The sequence below is a fragment of the Alosa alosa genome, chromosome 4 (genome assembly GCF_017589495.1).
Source record: "Alosa alosa isolate M-15738 ecotype Scorff River chromosome 4, AALO_Geno_1.1, whole genome shotgun sequence".
In the NCBI taxonomy this organism is placed as follows: domain Eukaryota; kingdom Metazoa; phylum Chordata; class Actinopteri; order Clupeiformes; family Clupeidae; genus Alosa; species Alosa alosa.
The window spans coordinates 19,169,683-19,189,088 of NC_063192.1; the positions used below are offsets into that span (position 1 = coordinate 19,169,683).

Sequence of the window (19,406 nt, forward strand, 5' to 3'; positions counted from 1 at the left end):
CTGCACATAATCCAATAGACCTAGACGATGTAAATAAGATGCAGTGCTTGGTCTTGGACCTAGATGAATGCCTCAGTCAAAGTACAAAGTCACAGCATGTTATGAGCCCCTAAAATCCTTGATCTTTTTACATCAGAAATTCTCCAAATTAGGATCACTGGGATCCAATATAAACCCACCCGCATAGGAAGGTTTAGTTGTAACCCTGAGATAGAATGTATTTTCACCACCATACTGAAAGGATTTGCTGGTCTGATATGTTTGATGTTCAGATTTGTCTTCCTTGATTTTCAGATTGTAAGACGTCACATTCTTGGTTCCATAATTGACAGTGAGAGAAGCTACCTCGAATCCCTCAAGAGAATACTACAGGTAATTAAATGCTAACTACGCATGTGTTTGTAAGGGTTATTTATGCACTTCTGCACATGCATCTGTCTCTTCAAACAAGAAGTAGTGCATGTATGATGACAGGATTTGTTTTGCTATCGGTAATACATAATTGAATAAGTTGTGTATCACCAAATTGAGACCAAATGAACCAAAAGGAAATGAGACATAAAAACTCTTACCAAACAGAGAACAACCACTACAAACACCACCATCACACTAAGTGTGCATTTTGAAACATTTCTTATCCTCAGGAATACCAGAAGCCCTTACTGGAAGCCGAGCCAAAGATCCTGAATTCTAAGAAGATCCAGCCCATCTTCTACCGGCTCAAAGAGATCGCGCAGTGCCACTCCATGTTCCAGATCGCACTGGCCTCTCGTGTGTCCGAGTGGGATGCCACCGAGATGATAGGTGACCTGTTTGTGGCCTCAGTAAGTCTCAAAGAATTACATTAACCTCTGGATTCTGTTCCAATCCCTCTGTTTATACTTGGTCAAGTGCATTTGTCCTCTTCAACATTAGAATTCTGTATCTTTACAAGGGTCATTGTGGGAATAGGCACATGTTTACATTTACATTTACATTTATTGATTTAGCAGACGCTTTTATCCAAAGTGACTTACATGACAAGTATATTACATGTTAAATTTCCCCTGGGGATCAATTAAGTATCTATCTATCTATCTATCTATCTATCTATCTATCTATCTATCTATGTTAGTGGCCTTAGCTGAAGCTTGAAGGAAGTGTACATCAGGGATATTGTGCTATGGCTTATTTGAGAAATGGACCATGCCAGATCTCACTCTGAAAGCATGGGTGTACTTGTGCCCTAGCATTAAAGTTCCGGTTATGTGCGTGTATTGTGATTGAATACAGTGTCAGTCATATTATGTTTGTGATAACAGTTTCTCCACAGAGACATTGGTTATTGTATTTTACATGATGTTTTATGGGACCATAAGATCGAATCTCTCCTTTTGTGTTTTGGCGTTCCTGATCATAACGTGGGCAGCTGTTTTGTGCTGTTTTGATGGTTCGTCCCTGTGGGAGTGGAGTTGCACAAGTGTCTGAATGCATTGCCTTTAATTACATGTCATGAATTATGCTTTGAAAATGAAAGTGACTGTCTCAAGCTATGCATAAACAAATGTCCGACAATGACTGCTGAGAAAGTTCTTCCCAGTCAGTCTTTGACACAAACAAATAATTACCCAAGTTTGATAAAGTTGTGTGCATAAACTCAAAGTTGTTTGTCCCAAACTTCAAAGTGCACACTCTTCACATAATCATTCCTCCTATGGCGACTTAATAGTGTTAGGGAGAAGTAACACCACAGCCTTAGATTAATGCTTATAATTAGGTTTCGTCCAAGACTCGCTGTGCTGTTTGTTGACAATGAGAATGAACCTGTCTTGATTCTCCCTTGGTCATTAATTTTCTTCGACTCGCATTTGGGCTCCCAGTGTCGCCTCCAAACAGACCATTTCCTCTTGCTGGGCCTATTTTCAGACTTCAGTTCCTTTGTTGCAGACACTCAGAGCCAGGGAATGGTGGTGGTGACTAAAAAAGAGAACGCGTTTCTATGCTCAGCATTTCTATTTGAGCTTTGTTCACTTATTTCCTGTGTGTTGCCCCAAACTGCTGTTGGCATCTGACAGCGCACGCAGTGAGATAGTGAGGTTAATCAAAAGAAAAAGAGAGTCGGCTCCTCGTTTTTTTTTTGTTTTAAGAGCAGGAGCTCGGCCAGTGGCGAGGGCTCCCACTGTGAAAGCACATCTACTGGCGCTTCTCCCGACTCCCAGAGTTTTTTCCCTCTCAGTCTCTCGTAGTACTTTCTGTGTGTGTGTGTGTGTGTGTGTGTGTGTGTGTGTGTGTGTGTGTGTGTGTGTGTGTGTGTATGCCCTAGAACACTAATGGGGATGAGAGGCATTTTTCTGAAACTTTCATGTGCACCAGCTCATCTCCTCTTGTGACTGGTGCAACTGTCTTTCTGTTGGAGGAGAGAGAAAAAAAGTGATGTACCGCACTGCCTATATCTTTTAGCTGGAAAAAAAATTGGCTACAGATCCTGCTTTATGCAAATGAGCTGTTGCAAGAGTTGCAGCAGGACTGTGTCGTCTTCATGTTGCCTTTTTTTCCAGTCAGAGAAAAGCCATGTGACATCTCAAGAGTTTGTGATTTTTTGAGACTTGGTGATTTTTCCGCCCCTACAGTTTTCCAAGTCCATGGTGCTGGACGTGTACAGCGAATATGTCAACAACTTCACCAATGCCATGGCTCTCATCAAGAAGGCGTGTATGTCCAAACCGGCTTTTCTGGAGTTCCTCAAGGTGAATGCTGTTGTCTGATCATGTATGAAAGCGTTAGTAGGAGTTGTTCCTCAGGCAATACAGGGTGGAACACATCTGAATATGAAACTGCTAAGTCCATATGGACAGCATGTTTTAATGAAACAACACATTTCTTCACATATCATGACCCGATCCCTTAAATTAATTTTGTAGTGTGTTTGTCACAGTCAAAAGAGTCACATTCATGGCCTAAAAGGGATATGAAAATAGAATGGCACCTCCTCCCACTCCCTGTCTTTGGCCTAAAACTGCAGTATTGTGCTAATAAGCACTATTCACTATTCCCTGTCACTTCCCTGTTCTGTAAGATAAAACAAAAACGTATTTTTTGGGATGTCGGGTCACAGCTGAGTTTGTAATGCATTCGTTGTCATGGCAACAGCCTTTGACCCCCCCCCCCCCACTCTGTTCTTTCTTCCAGAGGAAGCAGGCGTCCAGTGCTGACAGGATCACTCTGTACGGTCTGATGGTCAAGCCCATCCAGCGTTTCCCGCAGTTCATCCTCCTGCTGCAGGTCAGTGGTGGCGGGAGGCAGCCTGGGCACAAAGGTTCTCTCACCTCCCCTACCGAGAACCACAAGCACTGTTATGCAACAGGGCAAATCGCATGGCCATGCTCAGGGGGGGGGGGGGGGGGGGACTGTACGGAACATGCAGGGGGGTAAGATTGATGATGTGAACACCAGGGTATATCAGCTTTTTATGGATAGCCTGAAACCTGTGGCAAACGCTAAACACAAAACGGAATTAGTCACTGACGAAACTGCTGGGGTGCATCACGCTGTGCTGGAGAGTTGTGTAAACAAACACAGGGGCGGGGGTGCAGGCAGGCTGAGTTATTTGAAGCCATCTGTTACTAAACATATTTTTTCCTCTCTCTCTTGATCCCTCTTGAGCTGTTTTTATGGTCTAAATGATAGGTAGGTAGAGTCATTACAATGTTTCATTATGTCGGATTTTCCTTCAAGTGGTTTCTGAGGGGAAGTGAAACAGAGAGTGGTGATCGTGATGAGACCCATGTCAGTCATGTACAAGACTAAATCAGCAGACACATTTTAATATTGTTACTGAAGACAAACAAGTAGAATATGGAAGAGATTGGCAGTGAAGGAAAACAAATAAAGTGGTTAAAAGAGATAAACTGTCAAGACGAAAGACAAAAGATGAGTAAAATAAATGATACTCAGAACTGATGGATTTATTTATTTTTAATGAACTCACTCCTGATGCAAGAAGATGCAACCGTGCTCAATGTCATCTCTACCTTCATGACTACCCCCCCCTCTCTCTCTTAATTCAATTCAATTCAGTGAGCTTTATTGGCATGAAAGTTTTTCAATATTGCCAAAACAGTAATGGAGAAAATCACATCTCTCTCTCTCTCTCTCTCTCTCTCTCTCTCTCCCCTCTCTCCATTTATCTCTCTGTCTCATCTGACAGGACATGTTGAAGAATACTCCAGTGGGACACCAGGACCGTCTGCCTCTCCAGCTGGCTCTGACGGAGCTGGAGACGCTGGCCGAGAAACTCAACGAGCAGAAACGTGTGGCCGATCAGGTCGCCGAGATCCAGCAGCTTGCCCGCAGCATCAATGACCGCAACCTCAGCAAGGTGGGAGACAGGCTGAACAAGCCAATACATACAGTCTTTGAAACAAGCATATAAAGCAAACATTCCAAGATACATTCAAAGAAAACAAACTGCCCCTCTCTCACTCAATCACTCAAACAAACAAACAAACAAACAAGCAAGAAGACAAAAATAAATAAGAATAGCATCTCTAGTCTAATTTTCGCTGTTCTTCTTGCAATTGGGCCTTCACAGTCATCTCTCTCCAATACATAAACGTTTGACTTGTAAAGAACACATACACGCATATAAATCAACAAACAAATATAGCCCAACTGTTGCAATAGATCGTGGACTGTGCCATGTCAGGCAACTATGTATTTGGGGCTCATTGTTCAAGCTGGGCTGCGTTCAGACGTTGGGACCAGAGCACTGATGCGGTGGCATGCCACAGGCAGGCGGGCAAGGAAATGAGATTGCCCTGCTTCACAACAGCTGTTTCACAATTCGTCACATTCACTAGAGGGTGCTCTAATCTCTGCTCTACTGTGCTGTGATCTTGCCGCCAGCATTCAACTGCAAAAAAACAACAAAAGCATAGGACCCCCCCATCACACCATATTTTTTTCTATTGTCATAATAACGCCCCACTTTGATGTAAAAGACGCTTTAGTATGCAAAACAGAGACCCTGACAATTCTGTATTGTATGGGGGTTTGTTTTGCCCCCACTGTGTGGAGATACCATTACAACAAAACAATATGCATAAAGATACAAAAAAAGTGTATCAGTCAAAGTCAGGTCTGACTGGAAGCCACCCACAAAAAAATGTAATTTCCTCAAATCAGGATGTGATTTTCTCACGCTGGCTCGCTGGGTTTGCTTGTGGAATGCAAAAGTATGTGATGTTCTAGTTGTTCAGCCCTGGGCTCAGCCGCCCGTGAATGCATAATCATTGTGTGTGTGTGTTTGTGTGTATGTGTGTGTGTGTGTGTTGTGTGTGTTCATTTGCGTCCTTGTGTGGGTGTTACTCCCACAGCAGCTGAACGCTGACCAACGTCATCTTATCCTGCACGAGACGCTCATCGAGACCGTGTACGGCGAGAAGGGCCAAGTGCTCAAATCAAAGGAGCGCAAGGTCTTCCTCCTCAACGACTCCCTTGTGTGCGCAAACATTAACCTCAAGTGAGTGCGTGCTGAATGCCATCTGGTAGAACAGTTGAAGGACAAGGTCATGGATTCCATTCCAAACTCCTCCCCGCTCCTGTGCATTTTTAATATTATATGTCTTTATATTAGGCACACTCCTAAAACACATGTTGAAAACAACACAACTTGCTTTGTTTTTTAACACATCTCTGTGTCCAGATAGGGACAACACATTTTGTGCATTTGTTCAGTATAAGTGACCAGTGCCAACATGATGAAACGTATTGGTCTATTCACTTTTGTTTGAGCTAGTTGCTTTTAACAGAACTAACCCGGTATGTTGAAAGTGACAAGTATGTGACACAGCATTTGTATTGCTATTGTATTGCTCACAGCATTTGTGAGCAATTCCTCCATGACTCACTATGAAGGCCACCATCTTTCTTTTTGTCCTTGTGCTGAGCAGTTACACTGAGAGCGGCATTGATACCTTCATTCAGGAAAGATTTTGGTAAAGTCAGTCTGCAAGTTGTTTTGGGGAGCTTTCCTCTGCCTCCTAATGATGCCTGGGTCATTTGATCCTCAGAGCATGTTGATTAGACCGATCAGTTTGCATTTCACAGGGAAGTTGGACGGGTGAAGGTCCGATCACTCAGAGAAGCCTCACACAACTAATCACAATGCTGATCATGCATAATGCACGAATATATGAATAGGAATGACCTTAAAATCACAGAGGGGTGCATTTCATGCCCGACAAATTCAATTGATCATGAGCTTGCTAATTGCATTAGTTATTCCTTGAATTCTTTCATGACAATTCAAAGGGCTTTAGATCTTTTTTTTGTTTTTTGTTTTACAACTGGTCTTGGGTGAGATGGCCTGTGGACTGTCAGAAAAGTCCTGGGGAGTGAATGTATCTCTCTCTACCATCAGGGGTCCTCCAGATATCAGCAGCCTTGTTCCTATCGGGCCGAAGTACGCGGTGAAGTGGAGTGCCCCCTTGCTTCAAGTGCAGGCGGTGGAGGTGGGGCAGGAGGGCTCACCAAGCAAAGAGAATCTCTTCCAGCCCAGCAACAACAAACGCCTCAGCACTAGCACTCCAGGTAAACTAAAGTACTAGCATTACTAGCATTTCTACAGATTAGCCTAGCACTCCAGGTAAACTATAGCTACTGCAGATTAGAAACTGTACTGGCAATCCAAGGTAAACTATAGAACTAGCATTACAGATTAGCCATAGTTCTAGTACTGTAGATTAGACACTGTACTAGCACTTCAGGTAAACTATAGTACTTGCATTACAGATTAGCCATAGTTCTAGTACTGCAGATTAGAAACTAGCAATCCAAGAAGCCCTATGAATGGTATGTATGTGAGATACTAGAAAAGATAAAAACAGAGGCATGGAATGTTGCAGGAAGCGTCCTGAAACAGGGAAAGAATATAAATGGACTTGCTTGCATATATTTCTGAAATGAAATGCTGAAATTACCTACAACATCTCCCAAAAATACATAAAATGACAGTCTGCCTAATTATTTAGCATCAAATTTGGATATATGCGAGTTTTATGCTTAAAAGCATCTTAAATTGATATGTTTCAATTTGAACATTGTGTAGCTTTGGGCAAAATCCTTCGTAATAATCTTTGCTGGGAACACACTTCAAGTAAACCACAAGACTTGCATACCAGATTAGCCTCAATACTGACTGTTGTGATGGGAGATGGGATTTGGGACAGTTTATGTTTGGTAGTTTGTGTTAGAGAGGAAAATATTTGCTGAATGTAAATTTTCACCTTTGGGGTATGTGTGTGAGTGTAAGTGTGTGCGTGTGCACTGGAAAGTTAGTTTGCTACCCTGCAAGTCTGGTTTAAATAATTCGGCTTTCATAACATTCCAAAAAAAAAGCTGACATGAAAGCATGCATTTTATGAGGTAAAAAAAGATATTCTACCATATTCAGAATGCGCACACACAATTTGCTTTGGTGATGTGAATATAAACAGATTTGTTTGTTCACATCAACATGATATTGGCTACCTGTAAGCAGTGGCCTGCCTGCATGCAAATGACCAGTTTGAGGTTGTGCATACTGATTTGACTGAAGTCATATAGGTGCCTGGGCTGTATTTTGCACACCAGCGCATGGCGTAAAACTTGTTTTCCACCTGCGCAAAGTTTAATTCGGTATTTTGCACGTTTATTTTTTAAACATTGCGCCCAGGGGTGTGGCAATTAACAACCTAGGGAGGGGCCTGGCGCTATCACCTGGTCAGAAGTCAATGGCAAGTTGTTCATATGCTATTTTAAGAGCGCATGTCAACAGTCATATTGGCAGGTGCACGCACCATCCTTCTATCACTCATGAACGCACACCAGCGCACGTCCATGCAAAGCATTACAAATTGCACTGATTACAATGGGAAACATAATTAGAATAAAGATATCACGAAATACTGTACATCTCATGATGAGTAGTTATTCACCATCATTTGCAAATTGGTAATAACCGTTAAAAGTGATTAGGGGAGAGGCGAGAGACACGTATGGAGCACAGCTGAAGACGCACTGTCACAAGATATAAGCAACTCCTCTGCTGGATAAATGTTGTTTTATTCAGTCATTTGAGCAATATTAGGGTAAGTGTTGCTTTTTCCAGTCAATGTTTTCGATGGTAACCCATTGTCAGTCAATAGTGAAAGTAACTGCATATAACTGTCTTCGTTGACTGACACCTTGGTGAAGTTAGTTTCACTTTGCCAATGAGTTCAAATAATAGACGAGTGCAAATGCGTGAAGGCTATGCTAGGTTTTAGTAAAGCATGGTTTAAGAATGACTATTTCATACGGTCTCGTAAGCAGCCTCCTTCAAATGCGCCGTTGAATGCCAAAATACCGATGCATTTATTTGACATATCGCGCTTTGCGCCGTTAAAGGGAATGACAGATGTCATTCTCATTGGTTTAAATGATGTTACGCCCCAAACACACCCATATGACTGATTAAAAAACCTAGGAACACCTTGTTGCGCCATGCGCTCCAAGTTTGATAACGAAACCCCTCCCAAGGTGAACTGGACATCCTACTAAATTTGGATAGACTTTTGACGAGTGACGATGCACTTTAGAATGTCATGATAGAGCCTATCTCTATTCATCAACTTCCTCCACCTAAAGAGGTCGTTTGAGGTCCTGTTCATATTCTGTAACAGGATGCATCTCAGTCCTGGTGATATGATTTTGATCGCTAGGGTTCTCAAAGCCCAAGCCATAATGTAATGTCACTCATTACAGTTCCTACAGTGAGTGTGCTGGTCTAATTGTGTATGTAACCTTGAAGGATAACAGTGCATGTGAAAAACAAACAAACAAACAAACAAACAAACAAACAAGTGAGTACATGAAACCCAAGGCCAAGATGCTACTTAATTAATTACATTCAATTTAGCAGGGATTTTGTCCCATGGTGAAGAGGTTGGTGGTGTTGTGTGTTCCAGGGAAGGTGTTTCTGGGACCTCCCCGGCTTTACCAGGACCTGCAGGAGCTTCAGCATGACCTGTCCGTGGTGGAGGAGGTCACTCTGCTCGTGGGCACTTTACAAGGAGAATATCAGGTGAGCTAGGACTATATGCGTTTCTTACATACATTTGCCAATTAAGCATTGGTTACCTTTCTAAAGGGAAACTGAATCTCTTGCCAATTTCATTCATTCATTCGTCCATTCATTTGTTCTATCATTGACGTTTATTTATCCATTCTTTCATTTGCTTATGTACCGGTAATTTACTCAGACAAAGACTCCATATTGCCCATGTGCAGACTCTCTACAGGATATATCCCTTATTTGGCTTTGCCAATCAGCTCCAGAATTAGCCGCTACTTTATTTCCCACCAAAGATGCTAGAACATTTCTAGAATCTTTGCTTCCCACTACCATTAGCCAACTGTATGGACAAACAAGATACAAAACAGAGAGCAAAATAGAGAACTGGGATATACACATGCCTCTGTGTGGGTTGTGACAAAGAGCTAATCATGGGGTGGTCAATTGTCTTCCTGTGCCCAGAACCTGAACACCACAGTGGGGCAAGACTGGTGCCTGGCCCTGCAGCGACTCATTCGCATCAAGGAGGACGAGATCCAGTGTGCCAACAAGTGCCGTCTGCGACTGATGGTGCCTGGCAAACCAGACAAGTGAGTCCCGTGCCAAACAAAACAATCACGGATCGCCTCCCAGCAATCTGGAGATCCTCCCAAGCTCCCAGTCCATGAAGCAGGAGATCAAGGCCCGACTCAGAGGAATGAGTTGGCGTGTTGCATGTGTGTATCCTAACTATGCGGGTAGACCTTCGCTATTGGTGTTGTGGAGAGAGGAGGAGGAGGAGGGACATGGTTCCAGAATGCTGTACCACTGTGGGTGGCTCTTACATAGGCATCCTTTTGAATGGAAGAGCAGGAACCGTAGATGAGGGGGTGGTGCCTAGATTTATCCACGCTGAGGCTAACGGAACAGCCTGCAGGCTATGACTGGTCTCCCCTGGCATTGTTGTGATGGTTGGATGAGCTGTTCTCAGGTCAGATGAAACACCCAGGAATTATTGAATCATTTTCTGCTGTTACTGACTACAGTATGCCTGTAGAGCATAGTGCATCATATTGTTCATATTCAGCTATGGTTTTAATTCTTCATAAGATGGGATGGAATGCAGAGAGACCTGTGGAATATAAACAGCTGGCCAGATGACTCCACGGGGAAATATCCTCTAGACTTTTTTTTATAGATAGCGTATGTCATCTACAACATGACAAACATTTATCTTGCATCTGCAAAAAGGCTCAAATTGGATTTGTGTCTCTCTTTCCTGTGTGTGTGTGTGTGTGTGTGTGTGTGTGTGTGTGTGTGTGTTATTATGTTTTATTGTCTAGGTCTGGACGTCCAGTGAGTTTCATGGTGGTCTTCAACACTCCCAATCCTCTCAGCAAAATCTCTTGGGTCAACCGGCTGCACCTGGCTAAGATTGCACAAAGTGTGTAGGCAGAGTCACATATAAATTGACAGTTGCAAGCCCCATGATCAGAAATAGAACTAGTTTTGCTGTTACAGCTTACAGTTGTGATTTTCCTGTGTTTCTGTTGTTGTTCTGTACTGTAGTTTGAAATGTAATCATTTGATCAATGTGAATGTCCTGTGAAAAAATGAATAATGGCAAAAAATGAAGAATTTTTTTTTTCAGTGTTGTGTTGTCTGTTCTTGACAATGACTTGAGCCTGTCCACTCTTGTTATCTCTGTTATATCTCTGTTTCCCTCCCTGAGGTATGTGACCAAAATCTCTTGTTTGTGCAGGGGAAGAAAATATGCCTGGATGGGTGTTTGCAGATGACGATGACAAAACTAAGCCTCCGTTCTGGTGCCCACTTCTGGCCTGTCGAATGCCAGCCTTCAACATCAAGTCCCAAGAATGGAAGGTCAGACATTCCAAGGCACACTAATGGGTTTAGGCTGAGGAGAGAGAATGTCCTGGCACTGAATAGTTTTTCTCCAATTTAAAATGTGTTTGGTTAAAATGAGACCAGAGAGCTTTCAATCATTGTGGTGTCCTTAAAAAACACTCTACCAATATAACCAATCTACCTACTTAAAAGTATCCACAGGTTATGAAAGAGAAAAACAAACATATCACCAGACATTCACTGATATTTAACTACACTCATATAATACCTCAGGGATTCAAGTTTTTTTTTATATATATATATATATATATATATATATATATATATATATATATTATATATATATATATTATTCGTTTTCACAGTCACAACAAATAAAACATGGATCCACTGTGAAATCCACCAACAAACACACTACAAACAAATAGACCAAAAGCACAAAACAACACATTGGCTCAGTTAAACACATATACAACCAAAAGTTCTATAAATAATCGTCTCTCTCTTATCGATCTCTCTTTTAGAGAATCCCTGTAGCAAGATGGCAGAAACATCAGGCTCCAAATAATTCAAATACTGTATGGCTCTCAAACCTAGAAGAATTGGTTTGACTTTCAATGTAACATGCATGTGTCAAGTACTCCAGTGGCACTCAACTCAAACAGCACTTTATGCCAGCCCTTAACAGTTGGTTCTTTTTCGGTAATCCACTGCAGTAAAATGTTCTTCCTAGCAGCATACGTGAGAATACAGTACAATCTCTTATGTGCCAACAGTACATATCTGGCTGGGTTTGTTTTAGGTGTTTATTTTAATTTATTTTAATAAATTATTTTCTTCTTCTAATTCTGTATATGAAACCATCAAATCCTTCGCAGTATCTCTATCTCTCCTCTGGCGGAGAGCCTGATATAATGACGAGAGCCAATACCGATCATGAGCGGCGTAGATTAAATGGAATACGATGGGAATGGGAGCTACTCAGTGAGGAAAATGAGTTTTAAAGCCCCAGATTGGACCTACATGTGGCGTGCCTCTGGCCCACATTTGGCCCAGATGCGGCCACAGGTCTAAAGTTGAATGAGCTGAATGAATGGTGCTCAGGGAGGAGGAGACGCATGAGTGGAGGCGCGTGGAGGTGTGCTGAGGAGCACAGAAGAGCGCTCAAGCAGGCAATGATGGTCACTCGCGCTGCCCACCCCCCCTTCTGAAGGCGATGGGGATTTACAGCGTGAGAGATGTGTTTGATCAGAGCCACTTCAGGAATCTTAACCCTCCGAGCGAGCTAGGGCACCACACTGATCCACACCCCAACTGACACACACACGCACACACACAGACACAGACACACACACACACACACACACACACACACACACACACACACACACACACACACACACACACACACACAGACAGACAACGCACACACACACACACACGCACACACACAGACACACACACACACGCACACACAGACACACACACACAGACACACGCACACACATACACACACACACACACACATCTAACCTCCGTCTCCACCCCGCTGTACAGAAAAAGATTTCTCACTGATGAAAGATAAGAATAAAAACAAACTGCAACCAGTGAGAGCGACAGGGAGGCAGAGAGAGAGAGAGAGAGAGAACAGGAAGATGTTTATCTGTGGTATCCTGCAAAAAAATAAAAAATCCCCAAAGGACAAACTATGTCAGACATGGCAGCCCTTTCCACTTGTCTTTTATCTGCACACACTGCATAATGATGAAATGCTGCACATTAAGGAGTTCAGCAGACACACACAACCACACATTTAAAAAAAACTAAGCTGTTAGACGACTTGACGACAACAGTAAATCATAGTCGCTTAAAAAAAGCCGATCAGACATCACAATTATTCAGAGCTGAATATGTCCCCGGCTACATTGTGAAAGGAAAATGGCTCGCCTGACAAAAGATAACGAAATGAGTATTTCCAAAGCACTGAGTTATGTACATATTAAACAGCTCCCTCATGTCTGCCTGACGCCAGGGGGAAGTAGAGCAGGCCGGGAAATATCAGCCGTGGCCTTAATGGAGATTCCACTTTAAAAAGACTAACATCGCTTCCAAATATCCTCTATGTGCTGTGTTTCTGTGTTTTATGCAGATTGCATACTCTCCCCCAACACACACACTTACATATGCATACATACACACACATACACACGCACACACACACACACACTCATTCACTCACACATACAAACACACTCACACACACCAACACACACACACACACACTCACGTATACATATACACCACCCCGCAATCCTGGTTTACATTTCTCTAAAACAGATATTCTATTTTTATCCATTCAAACATAAAAGGGCTTACAGTTGCATTTACCAGTAATTACACAACACATTACATAATGCTTTGTTGTCTCTGACAATTAGTGTTTGGAATGTCAGACAGATAGTATTAGATGAAAAAGTCATACTCTGTAATTGAGTATTAAAATGTGGTTGGTGGACTTATCTGAAATGAAAGGAGCTTGGGAAAATTTCAGCTTGGGCTTCTCTTTATATGGACAGTCAGTCAGTGTAACTAGGCTGACATTTGGACTCACGGCTCATGTGTCATAAACAAGCTTTTATGCCTTTCACCGCTTGACCATGAAAAATGCCCTTTGTAAAAAGTCAACCTGCCATCAGTTTGGCTTCCACTAAATAGGCTTTGTGACTGCAGTCCGAACCCACCTCAGATGGCTTCCTCTGTTCCAATGGGGAAACACACACACACACACACACACACACACACACACACACACACACACACGCTGTCCTCTCTCATTAAAGACCATATTCAAAGGGCTTTTCATTCACCTCGGGTATCCAAAGCAGCCAACCTTTGTCCTTGTTTGCATTGAAAAGAGTAATCCCATTCAGATTCTATGTCAATATCATTCTCTTTGAAATGAAAGAGGGATATAAAGTAATACCTATAGGGACTTATTAAAACCGTCAGTTGTAATCTAGTAGAGAAACCGGACTAAATCCCACAGATTGACGAGTCAGGTATTTAGATGTCAGGTATTCCTTTAGAATATATTGCATGCACTACTTACATACCTAACGAGACGACACTGTAACATCTAAACTAAACTAAAAACTTCTCTGCCCCAGCAATTACAAGTCAATGCTCTATTGTTGAAGATTGCAGTATTTCTTCTGCACTTCTGCCATACAATGCTCTTGAACTGTCCTCACCTCGAGGTGAACACGCTTGGCTTAATTCATAATTGATGTGTTTTGTGGTTCCTTGCAGCTGGAGACCGCTCTACACAACCCAGTCCAGTGTGCTCTCCTCGGCTTCTCCGCCGCCAGTACGTCGCTGCCCCAGGGCTACCTGTGGGTAAGTATCTTCTGATTGGGCCCCAGACAGGCGCGCCCACACCCCGCTGTTTTACTTGGAGCCCTTGGAGCCCTCAGCATCTCTACCACCATGTCTCTGTGCTTTGTGTTTGTGTTGCTGAGAACCCAGTTTGAACCTGGAGATGAAGGGAGAGGAGAGAGAAGTTGATGTTTACTTTGAAAAGCACAGAACTTTGAAATGCTCAATGCATTGTGGTTTGTCTAGACTGAAAGTGATTGTGGAGTATGTATTGACCTGTCAAACTTCTCAGAGCAGTAGGATTTCAGCATGACCTGTATTGTGTTTTATTTAGCCAATTAGAGTCCCAGACCTTGGATTTTAGGCTTTGAATGCAATCTACTGTAGAAAGGCATAACAGTTTGATCTCATATTTGAAGTTTGAGGTGAAAATTTGATCTCAAAACTAGATCTCAAATTTAAATTATTTGTAGAACATTTTCAAATGTGGCGAGGAAGGATGAAAGTTTCCTTAAAACCATTCTGAAGTCTTCATACATTCTGTATATATCAAGAGCCGAACATCAAAAGGATGCGGCCATTAATAGTTGATGCATGTAGCTATGGTTTTGCTCCCTCTTGCTACTGTGCATCCTCGCTCTTTTAACTCTCCCAGGGTATTTTGTGAGTTGAACTCTTCAGACCCCCCCCCTCCTCTCTGTCATGCCTGCCCTCCTCTCCTCTCTCATCCTCTGCCTAGGTGGGCAGCAGGGGGCCTACTCTCCACAGCAATGTGGGATGGCGTCAAGTTCTTTTACTCTCTCAGGAGGATTAGAGGAAATCCTAGACCTAGCTTAGAGGAACTCTTCAGACTTCTGTCCTCTCTGTCTCTCAATGTGTGTGTCTCTCTCTCTCTCTCTCTCTGTGTCTCTCAATGTCTCTCTCTCTCTCTCTCTCTCTCTCTATCTCTCTCTCTCTCTCTCTCTCTCTCTCTCTCTCTGTCTCTCATGCCTGCTGCCTTCTCTCGCCCCCTTCTTAGGTGGGCAGCTGGGGGGATGACTCCCACGGCCAAGTGGAGATCTTCTCCCTGAACAGAGCTACGCCGCGCTCGGTCAAGTCCTTCCCTGTGGGGGCGCCGGCGCTGTGCCTGGAGTGTGTGACCGAGCCAGAGCGCGGGGCCTTTGAGGAGGACGGAGAGGAGGAGTTGGAGTGCCCGGCTAAAATAGGCAACACCATCTGTGTGGGGCTAAGGGATGGGAGGTGAGTGGAAGCCTAGTGGGAGCTCTGTGTGTGTGTGTGTGTGTGTGTGTGTTTGTTTGTGTGTGTGTGTGTGTGCGTGTGTTTGTGTGTGTTTATGTGTGTGTTTGTGTGTCTGCGTGTGTGTGTGTGTGTGTGTGTGTGTGTGTGTGTGTGTGTGTGTGTGTGTGTGAGAGCAAAACAGGTCTGCTGTAATTGTAGGATCTTTATAGATGCTTTCTTTATGTAGTAAATTTGTAAGGTACAGACCAGGCATTTGATTGAATTGATTTGCTTTGATAGAGGAGCTGACTTGGAAGCACATCTAGCCCTGCTCTGATGTGTATCCAGGTTCGCTCAAACCCAGATCTACCTCTGAGTCACTCGCTGTATAGGTCAGCCCATGCAAGCAGAAGAGAACCCACGACCTTGACCTTGATACTGCCCTGTCCACCAAAAAGGCACATTCTATTTTGCATAATTTGTTCATGTGTATTTTACAAACTTTTGTTCTGTTCTTTTTCAGCATTCTAGTGTATGGTAGTGTGGACACCACCACTCAGTGCCTACAGACCTTCCGGAACCCTGAGGCCATTCCAGTTCTGTGTCTGAAAAATTCGGCCAACTTCCTGTTCGCAGGGCTACTGAATGGCACTGTGTTGGTGTACAGCCGGAAGAGTGAAGGTAAGACTACTAACGATCACTTCATTGTTCAAGTGCTAATAGAGAATTAATGGTAGAAAGTCCCAGTGGTGTAAGCAGTGTGAGTCATTCTGTCTCTGAGAGATTGCATTAATATCCTGTTGAAACAGCGTGCTCTTGTTTTGTCAGTGTGATCCAATCAATGACATTTTTTTTATTCTGTTTCTATTGTATCGTCCATCTTTCAAAGAAAAGACTCTATGAATAATTTAGTTTGCTGTGAATTAAATCGCAAACACTTCAGTGTATGAAACATTGCATCAGGCATTGTTCTGAACGCGGTGTCCTTGTGCATGTCCGTGTGTGAGTTATATAAGCGGGCGGCGCTTGTTGTTTACAGACGGCCTGTGGGAGTGGGACACCGCCAGGCAGGTGACAGTGGGCTCAACTGCCGTCAAGACTCTGCTGGGGGTGGAGGCCTCCGTCTGGGCCTGCTGCGCCAACCGTGTCACGGTCATCCAGAACTCCACTCTTCACAAGCAAGTATGTCGCCTTAACTATGTTACACACACACTGAGGCCCATCTCCAACCTCCCGTCATCAGCCCCCCACCCCGGAGTATTAGTGTGCGGAGAGACAATTCTGTATTAGCCAAATATGCTCAATGAGGCAGGAGAAAATGATAAACAAATAAAAGAAATCAAGGATGAGCCAATAGAGTCTCCCAGCGGGAGCTGACTAATCAAATTAATTGGTAATTTAGGTCAAAGACCGCCCAGCGCGGATCTAAGAAACGTTTTATCTCCTGCTCAATACGTTAACCTGCTGCTCATTTGCAGAAGCTGATTTCATAGTCCCATATTCAACCATGAGATCAGACCCTGTGTGTGTGGTAGCTGCCAGTGTTTAGATTTATCCTCCACACAACTCCTCCTCACTAGATGTGAAAACATAAACCTGTAAGAAGAAGAAAAGGAATGCACACACAGGAATACACGCACGACACACACACACACACACACACACCTTTGTCATGGTCTCCAGAGAGTTGCCCAGCTGTGTGAGCAGGTTAACTCACCTGCGATGAATAAAAAGCTGTTCACATTAGTTCATACTTTTTAACTGCGTATTGTTTTTGTGGTGTTTTTTCTTCCCCTTCACCCTCTTCTTGCGCAAGCAGCATTATGACAGAAAAAGCTTGAGCATGCACATAAAAGGTATCCTTCCCGTCGAAGCCCAACAGCATGTTAGCTCAGTACCTTTTGATCACTTCTGACAACTGAGCCAACCTCTCCACTTTGCCGCGAGGAAAGAAGCCCCCCCCCCCCCAACCACCACCACCTCACCAAACTCCCCTACACCCCCCCCATGCTTAATATCAGAAATAGATTTGACTGCGGTTGTTATAAATCTGCGGGAATCGGAGGAGGAGTGGTGCCGGCGGGCCACTTGAGGACACACGGGTGTGTGTAAGCGCTCGGAGATAAATGACGGTCATCTCGTGGTGTTTTGCACTCATTATTGAATGCAGGGGGCTGGGGGTGGGGTGCAATTCGGCTTCATGTTATTTATCTCACCGTTCCGTATCCGTTGGTAATTTGTCAAACTGCTGGAGGACTGCTACTCCTCCTCCTCTTGCTGCGTTTAATTTATGAGCCGACTGGTGATCTAAGGATGCTTTAAAAATCACCTTTTCCTTGTTTATTTTTATTTTTTTATTTTTTTAAACAGCCTGTAGGTACAGCTGACGCATTAAAATTGATGATGCCAAAAAACATGCTGGATGAGCTTGAAGTAAAGGCCCTTAGCAGCTTTGAATGTGTGCATTCCAACAACATCCTGAAACACAGACATCCTTTTGAGCGGAAAGCCTCAGATTTATGCAGGAATGGCTGCACAGCTAGACATATCTAGGCTCAGAATTTAGTGTGTGAGTGGCTCCGCCTTGCAGACGGTGTAATCGCAGGCCTCTGTGAATGTGAAATGGGGCCAGTGCCTCGGATCTGCACCATTGTAAACACAAAGCCTTGTACATGTATTTATTCTTTCCCTGATCTTGTCTTTTCCTCTCCTCTTTTCTCCTTCCCTCTCCTCTTTCTTCCACCTCTCTCCACTCTCTCTTGTTGCATCCTCCACATTCCTTCTCTCATCTCTTGTTGCATCCCTCCATTCCTTCTCTCCTCTTCTCTCTCTTTCTCTCTCTCCTCTGATCCACTTTTCTTCTCCTCTCCCTTCTCCTCCTTCTTTCCCCCTCTCCTTCCTCTTCTCTCTGCCTCCTCCCTCTCTCTCTCCCTCTCTCTCCCTCTCTCTCTCTCTCTCTCCCTCTCTCTCTCCCTCTCTCTCTCCTCTCTCTCTCTCTCCTCCTCTCTCCCTCTCTCTTCCTCTGTCTCTCTCTCCTGTCTCTCTCTTTCTCTCTCCCTCTCCTCTCTCTCTCCCTCTCTCTTCCTCTCTCTTCCTCTCTCTCCTCTCTCTCTTCTTCTCTCTCCCTCTCTCTCCTTCCTCTTCCTCCTCCCTCTCTCCTCCTCTCTCTCTCCTCCTCTCCCCCTCCCCTCCTCTCTCTCCCTCTCTCTCTCTCCTCTCTCTCCCTCTCCCTCCTCTCCCTCCCTCCTCTCTCTCTCTCCTTCTCTCTCTCTCTCTCTCTCACTTCCCCTCCCTTCCTCTCTCTCTCTCCTCTCTCTCTCTCTCTTCCACTCTCTCTCCCTCCTCTCTCCCCCCCCCTCCCTCTGTCCCCCTGCAGTCATTTGAGGCTCACCCAGAGCCAGCGGTGAGCGTGACCCACATGGTGCGCGCCGGGGGCGGCGTGTGGATGGCCTTCTCCCAGGGCTCGTCTCTGCGCCTGTTCCACACCGAGACGCTGGAGCACCTCCAGGAGATCAACGTTTCCACTCGCCCTGCCTACCTGGGCCCAGGCAAGTCCCCGCAGTCTCCGCCCGTCTGCTCCAAACAGATGTAGCCCACAACCAGGGTAGAATCAGCCCCAGAAATATTCCACTCACGGTGTCTGTGTGACTAGTGGAGGTGGCACCATATTTTGCAGAGGCAGAGTCCTTTGAAATTCTCAAGGGTAAATGAAATCTTCATGCTAACATTGAACCCGCAAACTGCACCCTTCGCGTAAATGACACACCGACCAAATGAATGTCAAATTTCCATCATTTTGTTCTCCAAGTTATTGCGGTTTTGTGGGGTTTTTGTGTGCCAGTGCTGCATCTCCACATTTTCCTCACTTGGTTGCGTTTGGAATTGAGAGTCG

General features: G+C 44.1%; 1 protein-coding gene across 1 annotated transcript in view; it reads left to right on the forward strand.

Annotated features, from left to right (window-relative positions):
• Positions 1–19,406, forward strand: part of arhgef10lb (Rho guanine nucleotide exchange factor (GEF) 10-like b) — a 34,961-nt gene that overhangs the window by 13,829 nt on the left and 1,726 nt on the right. The window contains exons 13-29 of the mRNA XM_048240614.1: positions 295–372; positions 645–824; positions 2,610–2,726; positions 3,169–3,261; positions 4,187–4,357; positions 5,355–5,500; positions 5,931–5,975; positions 6,401–6,570; positions 8,967–9,082; positions 9,536–9,663; positions 10,396–10,496; positions 10,815–10,936; positions 14,231–14,317; positions 15,315–15,535; positions 16,038–16,195; positions 16,554–16,696; positions 18,891–19,062. Coding sequence (XP_048096571.1) covers positions 295–372; positions 645–824; positions 2,610–2,726; positions 3,169–3,261; positions 4,187–4,357; positions 5,355–5,500; positions 5,931–5,975; positions 6,401–6,570; positions 8,967–9,082; positions 9,536–9,663; positions 10,396–10,496; positions 10,815–10,936; positions 14,231–14,317; positions 15,315–15,535; positions 16,038–16,195; positions 16,554–16,696; positions 18,891–19,062 — 2,248 coding nt within the window. The remainder of the gene's footprint in view (positions 1–294; positions 373–644; positions 825–2,609; positions 2,727–3,168; positions 3,262–4,186; positions 4,358–5,354; positions 5,501–5,930; positions 5,976–6,400; positions 6,571–8,966; positions 9,083–9,535; positions 9,664–10,395; positions 10,497–10,814; positions 10,937–14,230; positions 14,318–15,314; positions 15,536–16,037; positions 16,196–16,553; positions 16,697–18,890; positions 19,063–19,406) is intronic.